This window comes from Chaetodon trifascialis, chromosome 23, assembly GCF_039877785.1.
Source record: "Chaetodon trifascialis isolate fChaTrf1 chromosome 23, fChaTrf1.hap1, whole genome shotgun sequence".
NCBI classification, from domain to species: domain Eukaryota; kingdom Metazoa; phylum Chordata; class Actinopteri; order Chaetodontiformes; family Chaetodontidae; genus Chaetodon; species Chaetodon trifascialis.
The window spans coordinates 19,666,893-19,676,926 of NC_092078.1; the positions used below are offsets into that span (position 1 = coordinate 19,666,893).

The 10,034-nt window shown below is 39.7% G+C and overlaps 1 protein-coding gene across 1 annotated transcript; it reads right to left on the reverse strand.

The window, feature by feature from the left end:
- Window positions 1-387: 387 nt before the first annotated feature.
- Window positions 388-9,005, reverse strand: serpine1 (serpin peptidase inhibitor, clade E (nexin, plasminogen activator inhibitor type 1), member 1). The gene is made up of 9 exons (XM_070993389.1): window positions 8,924-9,005; window positions 7,016-7,254; window positions 3,665-3,889; window positions 3,321-3,515; window positions 2,597-2,795; window positions 2,327-2,427; window positions 2,033-2,119; window positions 1,114-1,197; window positions 388-905 (listed from the first exon to the last, which is right to left on the reverse strand). Exons 2-9 carry the CDS (start codon window positions 7,251-7,253, stop codon window positions 862-864), a joined length of 1,173 nt encoding a protein of 390 aa, XP_070849490.1. The 5' UTR covers window position 7,254; window positions 8,924-9,005; the 3' UTR covers window positions 388-861.
- Between the last annotated feature and the right edge of the window lie 1,029 nt (window positions 9,006-10,034).

Sequence of the window (10,034 nt, forward strand, 5' to 3'; positions counted from 1 at the left end):
GGGACTTCAACTGGAACTGTTAATTGAAATTTTGTGTTTGCATGCATATAATCCTATTATTTCATGGTCCAAACTAGATTGTACTCAAAATTTATATCTACATTTTATACTATTTGACCTTTATTCATTGTGTGTAAAGCATGGACGGATATACAGTACATCAAGTTGTTCGCGGTGGCATGGCACTGTCACCTCACAGCGAAAAGACATGCAGTTTGGGTCAAACGCGGAGGACAAATTACACCAATGCATGGCGTGTGCAGCGTGTATGTAGTGTGTAACAAATAAAAGAGAATGTCCCTCCGATTCTTCTTCTTTTGGCTGTTTGGACACAAGAGGTCTGTGTTTACCTTCCACAGATCTCAAAACTTCAATCACAGAGACTGTGGCTTTGTAAAAACTTAATATTTTAATAAATAGAAATACTGCAAAATACAAATGTAACTTGGTAATAACAAAAATAGACTATATTACAACATTGTGAAAATACATTTTAAAAAAATGCAGCTTTTTTTGGTGCTCATGTAGACATCAGTGTCCTAACATCTCTCTGTGATGTGCAGTGGATGCCCGTTGCATCAGGCACCTTTCCTTCATATTTCTTTCTGTCTCACCAACAACAATCATTCAGAGAAATAAATTGACACTTTTCAAAGAATCTCAGTCAATCATGTTTCCACTGTCTGTCATGTTAAATCTGGGTCACTTCACCTTAGTCTTGCTGTGTTAAGTACATAAATCAACCTTTCAGTGGATTAGTCTATAGAGTTAAAATAAGCCATTAATTCTGTAGGTCTGGTCACCATGTGAAGTATGAGCAGCAGAAGTCTCTGTGGAATGAAGGCATGTCTTCAGAATGGGTTATTGTTGAGGATGGTTGAACTGACCCATGAACAGAACAACACCTGAACCCGAGACAGAAAAAGTTAGACACATGCGCCTCCACACACGTGTGTGTGTGTGTGTGTGTGTGTGTGTGTGTGTGTGTGTGTGTGTGTGTGTGTGTGTGTGTGTGTGTGTGTGTGTGTATATATATACATATATATATATTCCTGGACTGCTGTTTGGCATTGTAATATTGGATTTGAAATTAAAATGTACTGAAAGTATTACCTGTGTTTTTGTGCTGGATGAGGAAGAGGAAGGGTCGGTCCAGAGTAATTTCCTCCACTGCCATACGAGAAAACATCACAGCAGCTAAGAGAAAAGACATGAAGAACATGTTAGTGTCTGTGAGGTGTGCAGGGGCCCTGTGCAAAATTTAGCTGTGGGCTCCCCTTGTTGTTTTTGCCTGGATCCAACATACCAAACAATATTTTTGATTACAACAATGTCCCATGTTTGCATTAAATCAGATTTGTTTGTTGTATTTTGACTAAACCAAACTTATATTTAGGAACATGTTCCAAATAGCATGCATAATATTATCCGAGATAATAAAAGTCTTAAAACTATATCTGACACAGGCCCTCTTTACAAGACAGTATCACAGATGAGGTAATTATCACCACCTTAAAATCCTCATCATTTCATGTTATGGTCTATAATTCTGTATTCCAATTTGCACCAACCCATTACCATTCCTCCATCCACCAAACAAAGTCATCAACTTAATTTGTAATTTCCTGTTTTTTAAGTCAAGTAATTCATTAAGTAATAATTAAGTCATTATAAAAATGACGTGGATATCATTCTGGACAGAGACAAGTGTTTTTCTGATTCTCTATATCTAACTATATAGATACTGGCTTTGACTGGATCTTTGCTTAGATGATAATTCCACCTTATTTGGAGGGTTTATTTTCATGTTTCTGCCAAAATTATTTTTTTTGGTTGTGATTCCGCAATTCACTTGGTTTGAGTAATATTATTATTCCTAATAGAAATTATGCTCAAAACTAAAATTATCCTTTCAAAGGAGACCTAATGCATTGATCCAAAAGATATCCAGTCACTCTGCATTAGCCAGAAAAATCAAACTCTCTTTAAACCCACGAGTTTTCGGTACATGACATTCAATACTTTAGCCAACCTGTTGCAGCTGCGCCCTTGGTTCCTTGCTCATTCACCTCAATCTTCACTCTCTGCAGAACCTTCGACACACACAGTCTCTCATCAGCTGGAAAGGCAGAAACACACAGAGTAGATGTATAGTTCATTTGAATTTACTACACTTATTGCAGATTTTACATGGTCATGTAGTATGGAAAATAATAGAACTAAAGTAAAAATGCAGAGATTAGAATAAGAAGCCCCAGATACAACTACGGAAAAATGAATGACATGCAAAAACCTAATCTGGTCTTCCTATAGGAAATTTACTTACTAGTGATGCATGTGAAGTCAGCAGTAGCCAGATTGAACATGTCTCCCAGACCCATCTTAAGCAGAGTAGTCTTTAAATTCAACTCAGAGGTCAGACTAAACCTGCAAAAACACACACAAATCCTCAGTTTCATCCTGGTTGTTTGAGGCTGGTAGACATAAGAATCAATGACTCAAACAACCGTAAATCTACACTTACCCTATGAGAAATCATTATAAAGATCATTTACTGTTGGGTACCCATATACTGCTTGGACATTTTTCCCCTCACCTAGGCATGGCCAGCTGTATCTTGACATTCCTCAGCTCTGTTCTCCACTGCTGAATCCTCTTGCTGCTGAAATCCTCAATGAGCATGCTCAGTGGCACTTCAGGCTCAATGGGTGACACCAGGAGCATGCTCAGTGAGTCACCCTCATATGGGACCTCAATGACATCATAGTCCACCCCTCTGGCAGTCACGAACTCACCTGAGGATTAAGGATAAGGAGTTGGATGTATATTTCTACGTAAAACCAGACTATTTGTCATATTTGGAGCCTAGTGTCCAGCATTGGCTCCATGAGGAGGCGCTAATGGGCAGTACATTCATGATCAAACGCATTTTTTAAGTCAGCATTTTTGTTGATGTTCTCATGAACTCTCTCTCACCCTCGTCCACATGAGCTCTTTTTCCTCTCTTTCTCTTTCTGCTGCGAATCTGCATCTTTCATTCCATTGCTGTGAGTGGATTGTATCCACTGTTAAGTGGATTGTATCCACTCACACCAGATAATGCTCATAATGAGCAGGTGGTTAAGCTGCCCTATGAATGTATGTGAGAACGGGTGAACGCACTTTGAGTGGTCTTCGGACTAGAAGAGCACTATACAAATACAGTCCATTTATAATTCCTGGTTTTAGGGGGTGCTGTACCACTTGCTGATAATTTGGTGCCTGCTATGCCATGTCCCTTCCTTGTAAATAAGTGCACTGGTTAAGACTATTGAGCCTACCGTAGTTGAAGCGGTTGGTGAGTGTCATCATTTGCACAGCCACAGTGCTTCCATTGGCACAGTGGAACATCCTCTTCTGTGTCAGTTTAGGATTAAAGGGAACCTTCCACAGGCCCTGAAAGTGGAGAGCATTAAGAAAGACCAGGCGGGTCTCATCAGTCAGCGATCCAGGTGCCAAGAACTCAGGGATGACATCTGCAGAAGAAAATACAACAAAGGGGTTAAAAAGGATTTAAAAGATGGAATCAAAGAAAGCAGACTAGTTAAAATCAGGTTAATGATGGTGGCAGAGTAGTTCTTTGGAAAATCCTGCAGATGACATGCAGTTAGCATGGTCTAAGCACCTGCAGTGTGGTCTGAGACCCATGAGTTGATGATGCTGACTGCTTCGTCTGGTTTGGTGAAGTCCACCTGGTGAGCATGGATCTGGAAGGCCTTGGCCAAGGCCCGGCGGTATCCCTTCTCTAGGCCAATCTTCCTCTCCACCATAACCCCACTGGCTGTTTCCACCCCCTCCTCACTGGACAGATCCCGCTGCAGAAGGCGCTGCTGCCGAGACATCCCTCGCTCTGCAAAAGCAAAATGAATTTTGGTTTGTTGTTTGTTTCATCAGTATTAAGCTTGCCATGGACTTCGATTCAAGAAATCATGTGAGGCACATGAAATCACGCATGGGTTACCCCCTCCATGTACATTTCATAACCTCTTTCTTCAGTGGGCTGGATCTGGACCCAGCTACCCAGATACCTGCCATTGGGGCTGCAGTTGCTATCTTCCCTAGTCTACTCTCAAAATAAACAGTGCAATGTGACAACCGAAAGTAACAATGTCCTGCTATCCTAATCCTAAGAGAATTGTTCTTGCTCACCACGGAGTCACATGGTTTATGTAGTTATCTGTAACAGTCTGCCAGCTTCTTACCTGCTGCCACTCTCTCCTCATCTGCACACCTGCTCAGCCTGCATGCTTCACCTCTCTGTCACACCTACCTGTTCAATCAGCGTAGCTCACACCTGAGACTAGTCACAACCCATGCCATACTTAAGCTGCTCCCAAACTCTCACTCTTTGCCAGATTGTTCTTCACCTACATGCAAGACTCATCAATTAGTATCGGACTGCTTTCTCGTTATCAATCCTGCCTGCCTTTGACCTTGTCCTCTCTTGCCCACTGGTAATTACCTCAGCCAATTATTTTGCGTGCCAAACAATTCCTGAGACTGTCGCTTGCCCCGAGCAAAGCATCAAACCAGCCCCGCCTAAGACTCTAACAGACTCCAGCATACAGGTAGCACTGCTATTGGGTTCTAACCTTACCTGTTACAGCTAAACAATGATTCCAAAAAAAATATATGTATGTATGTATGTATGTATGTATGTATGTATGTATAAAATTAAGTAAATATGTGTGTGTGTGTGTGTGTGTGTGTGTGTGTGTGTGTGTGTGTGTGTGTGTGTGTGTGTGTGTGTGTGTGTGTTTTAATTTTGGAGGGAAAGGGGACTGTTCCTATGATGCAGAACACTTTACAACAGTGGTGGGAAGTTACTGTTCATTTACTCAATTGCTGTACTTAAATACAGTTTTGAGTTTCTTGTCCTTTAAGTATTTCCATTTTCAGCTATGGACAAGATATCCCCAGGGTGAAATTCACAAGCTATTAAAACTTACATATAGTTAAAAAATAGCTCCACCTTCCCTAGCTGCAACTTTAAAGTAATTTACATTTTAATACAGTGGTAACTGTAAATCATTGCTATACATTCATCTGAAATCAGCCATTCTACATAATGAGCACTTGTACTTTTTGTACTGGAAGTATATGTTAATGCTAATACTTTTGTACTTTTACTTAAGCAAAATTTTGAATGCAGGACGCATTTCTACCCTGTTGTATTGCAACTTTTACTTATGTAAGAGATCTGAGTATTTCTTCCACCACTGATTTAGAGTATGTATGCATTGATATTTTTCTCATGCTTCTATTACATTACATTACATATTTACTCACACACTCATGTATATTAAGACATTCACATAGACGTGCACAACAAATGAATATCAATGAATGCCAGCATCTTAACCTGATCTCCCTTGAGCTTGCTACCCATGTAATCGGGTATACTAGTAGGGTCAAAACTATGCGTTGCTAACTTTAACAAGTAATCTGACACAAGGATAAACTCTGTATTGCAACAAACGTCAATAAGTGCAATTAATCTGAGGTAATTGTAGGCCATCTGACATCTTTCTTCAATGACATGTGACGGGGCTCATCTCCCCCAGTCATATCATGAAACACTTCCACTCTTTTGCGTCAGTAACGTAATCTGTTAGGATCTTCAAAAATGGAGAGAAAAGGAAAACAAGGTACAGACGAACTGCAAGACAAGAAGAAGCTGGCTCTTCAAGCCAACACTGCCAAATGCGCAAAAAATTCTGATATGTTTGCCACGGCAGGGCCTCCAACAGCTCCATGGCCGATGACAGTGGTGGTGGTGACATTGAACAGGGACATGCAGTAAAACCTGCGGTACGCTGGACTGCTTTCAGAACACTTGTAATGAGTAAAGCAACCTAACCCCTTGGTAAATCTGATAATGATAAAACGTCAGTAACATATTTTTTGCTAATGTTCTATGGCCAGGTTAGTTTGTATTCTAGTTAGTTTGTGATACCTGTATACGCAGGTGTGTATGTAGCCCTCAGCCTCTTGCTCCACTCTGCAACGGCCTGCTGCTACTGCGTTTACTCAGTGTTTGGGATGCCTTCACTTGTTTGTTATAGGAGGAGTCCTTTAGGGGATGACTTCACTTGCATCCCTTTTCCTCAGTAAGTTCACAGCTAATGTAATGCAAGAGACACAGATCCTCTCATTCTCTTTCTATATGTCACACACATACAGGATGATGTCTTCTTTTTTAAGTATTTGCCCAAGTTAACAGGCCTTCTTTATTCAGCACTGCTTTGTCTGGAAAACAGTGACAATCAGATCAGTCAACCATGTCTATTATTTCTCTCTCTCTCTCTCTCTCTCTCTCTCTCCCTCCCTCATTCATGTGTCATCATCCCTCTTAAGTTTTCAGTTTCCACACTGCTATTTTTATCTTGATGATTGACCAATAATTAAATCTCTCTCTCTTTCTCTCTCAAACATACATACACAGAGTTCAAAATTCATTCAGGAGTTCAGCTACATTCATCATTTTGGACTGGGTAAGTTCAAAATTTATTGAGTATTACTCTTGGAAGAGTTAGCATCTGATCCATCATTTCTTATCTCTATTCTTTCTCTTTCTCTTTTCTTCCTCCCTGAAGCATATTGGTACACCCAATAGGATGAATTCTGCTTAAAGATCCATTACTGTGATGGAGTGGTGGAGTATACTTTTTAGTAGTGTTAATAAATTACACTTTTTGGAAGTGTTTAATGTGTCTTACATCTTATTACTATTACTATATTAACTTCATGATTGTACTGTATTAGCATTTGTTTTTAGCTTTCTGTTGAATGCAGGTAAATTCCTTGTTACTGGTGGAATCCCCTTCATTTCAGTTGTAATTTGTTGTTATTTACGTGTTATTTGCAGTATATGACTGCTTCAGAAATAATATTGCATTGCATTTGATATAGGGGATTTTTTTTTCATTGTTGCCCTGATTCAGATTATCTTTTGATCTATGTGCCTATTACTCACCATGCAGAGAAAAGCCCATAGCAGTAGTTAAGGCCCTGTGGGTGTTTCCAGCAGCGCCGAGTTGAGCCATGGCCAGGATGGAGGCAACACCATACGGGGACAAGGCCATGTTCTTGTCCACAGAGCTCTGGATCAGCTGCGAGAAGACTTTCAGGCCAAAGTCAGTCTGTTTGTCCTGCAGGGAGCCCAGCCCCACTCTGCTCAGAGTCAGCAACAGGAAAATATGCACGCAAAGCATCCTGAGAAAGAGAGAAACAAACATGTGTAAGTGTAAATGTGGTTAGTTTAAAGTCAGATTCAGTGTGCAGTTTGACACACAAAAATCAAACCCTTTTTTTTCTTAATATTTTATTGAAAAAACATATTTTTCTCAAACATCTTCATCTGTACTGACATGCATCCCAAAGGAGCACAAAGGACAACATGCTGCCCAATAAGGTCTTCAGAGATAAAGAAAACAAACACGTGAACCCGTGCACAATGCACCCCACATTTATTTGTGACTGCATTGTTTCTGTTTTTTTATTTAGTGTGAACAGTAGAGAGAAGCTGCAAACAGCTTTCAGATGTTGTCAATCAAGTGTGGTACATAAAATAGAAGGAGAGAGAGAGCCACTGAGGTTTAGATTAAGGTGTGTGAATCATTCTGGATGTGGATTCATATCAGTGTGTGAACTGGAAACTGTGTGTGTGTGTCAGTAACCATTGGTTTTCCACTGCAGGCATCAATAGTGTATACAGTAAGTACAGCTTTGCATCAGTAGCAGCATAGAACTGGTACTGGGTCACAGGTCAGTGCTGTCTGCTCAGCCTCTGTTTGCATAAGCAGTCACTTCCAGCTTTGAGCAAACATGCTTCATTGATCACCACACAGCTTGATTTCCCAGTTGTGTGTACTAGTCTAAAAGAGGCAACTTGCCACCACTGAAGAGGCTAAATATTGCTGCTTATGCCTTGTGTGACTTTAAAGCTCTAAACATTGGGTTCCTATGTTGAATGTCTTTGAAAAGAGATAACATTTGGTATTGCTGAATAAATCCAGTTAAATCCTGTCTAAAGTGGAGTAGTAAATCATTAGTATAATAATGAATATTGTACTATACTATAATTTGATTATACAACCTGTGTTCATACCTGATACACTCTCTTAATGCTGTTATACAGTGTTCAAAATTGTATCTACATAGTTTGTACTTTAATAGTGAGCAACTGCATTTACCCTTTGTTAACACTGCCCAGATTCTTAATCATATTCATCCATCCATCCATTTTCTATACTGCCTATCCCTTTCGGGGTTGCGGGGGGGGGGGGGGGGGGACAGAAAGGCCCCGCCCGGGGATCGAACCAGCAACCTTCTTGCTGTGAGGCACACGCACTACCTTGCTTGCACCACCGTGCCGCCCAATCATATTCATTCAAAAAAAAAATATTTAATGAATTTTTCTTGTTGCTCTAGACCCTGGAAATTGATTCTATTCAGATGTTGTGCATCTTGTATCTGAATTATATTAGCTTCTTTATATCCTTAGTTGTTGGGTAGCTTAATCTATGGTATGTATCATATTTTATTAATTGACACAGTATATGCTGTAATCCAATATTCAACATCTATACAGGTTTGTATTTAATGTTTTACAACTTTTGTTTTCGTATGTTTAAACAACTATGTCATTCTTTGAGTTGTGTTTTTCACAGATCAAATTTGACAGATCAGAAAATTGACTTGACTTTGTTGTTCTGAATGGAAGACGGGCAGTGATGTGATTCCCTCTGATTTTGCATGATTCTCTTATTGCACCATAATACAAAAAATTCTTGCAGTATTTTTATATCAGATTTAAAATTCTAATTTCTAAAGCTCTAAATGTTTAGTTCAGTAACTAACTAACTTCAGTTGTAACTCTTACCTGTTGGTTGAAAGGTGTCAGATGTAAAGCAGTAGGTCTCTCCTGTTTCAGCTTCAGTGTCCTTCAGTGCTTGAGTCTGAATGACTGAGTAAGTTTTTGTCTTTTTATAGTGTGGAGCTGCATGGTCTGAAGCCCCACCCCACACCTACGCACACAGACGCACAGAAGTTATTGGAGACAATGATGTCATCTGACACTGTCTGGACAGGCTTCCTTTTCATCAACACACATTCACATCCCTCCCTTCTCTCTCACCCTCTGTCTATCTCTTTTGCCCAAAGCATGACAGAGCATATGGAAAGTTGCTTAACTCTTTCTCTGTCTCATTCAAACACACAGACAGACAGACAGACAGACAGACAGACAGACAGACAGACAGAGAGGGAGAGAGAGAGAGAGAGATGTGTTTCTATCATTTCTGGGGACATTACATGGACTGATATTAATTTCCTGGAGACTCACCATAACCAGAACCATAACCACTACCTGACAAACCCTAACCCTTACTCTAAACCTAACCTAATCCTAGCCCTACCCTAATCTTAACTCCAATCTTCATCATAAAATTTTGTGATTTACATTATTCAGGATAGCCTGGCATATCTGCATATATATATATATATATATATATATATATATATATATATATATATATATATATATATATATATATATATATACACACACACACACACACACACACACACACACACATATATATATATACGGCTTTCCAAACTCTGATGCTTGGGAGATAGAAAACTTCTGTTAAAGTAAACCTTTTTTTTTTTTTTTTTTTTTAGCTTTTCATTTTACCACCAAGGACAGCAGTTCATTTTGACATGAATAACATAACATAACTTTAAAATTAGCTTATCTTTCATACAGTCATTCTCAGGCATCTGACTCGGGGTGGGGGTGGGGGGTATGACACATCAAAACACCAAGTTTGGTCATGGCTTCCAGCATTCCTTATCCTACTACTCACCAAGCATCTGGTAGACAAGGCAGAGAATCTGACATGACTTAGCTGGCCGAACTATAGAGTGCTTGGTGTCTTGATGTGCCTGAAGTTTGATTTTCCTCCAGAGAAAAAAGTAAATTGAATTTG

What these genes read in the sequence shown, in the direction of transcription:
- serpine1 (XM_070993389.1), bottom strand. Translation starts at nt 7,253, where the DNA reads ATGCTTTGCGTGCATATTTTCCTGTTGCTGACTCTGAGCAGAGTGGGG. An exon ending in ATACAGCTGGCCATGCCTAG is followed by an intron (nt 2,428 to 2,596) that starts GTGAGGGGAAAA and finishes GTGTTTTTGCAG; the next exon opens with GTTTAGTCTGACCTCTGAGT. An exon ending in CATCCAGCACAAAAACACAG is followed by an intron (nt 906 to 1,113) that starts GTAATACTTTCA and finishes TCTCGGGTTCAG; the next exon opens with GTGTTGTTCTGTTCATGGGT.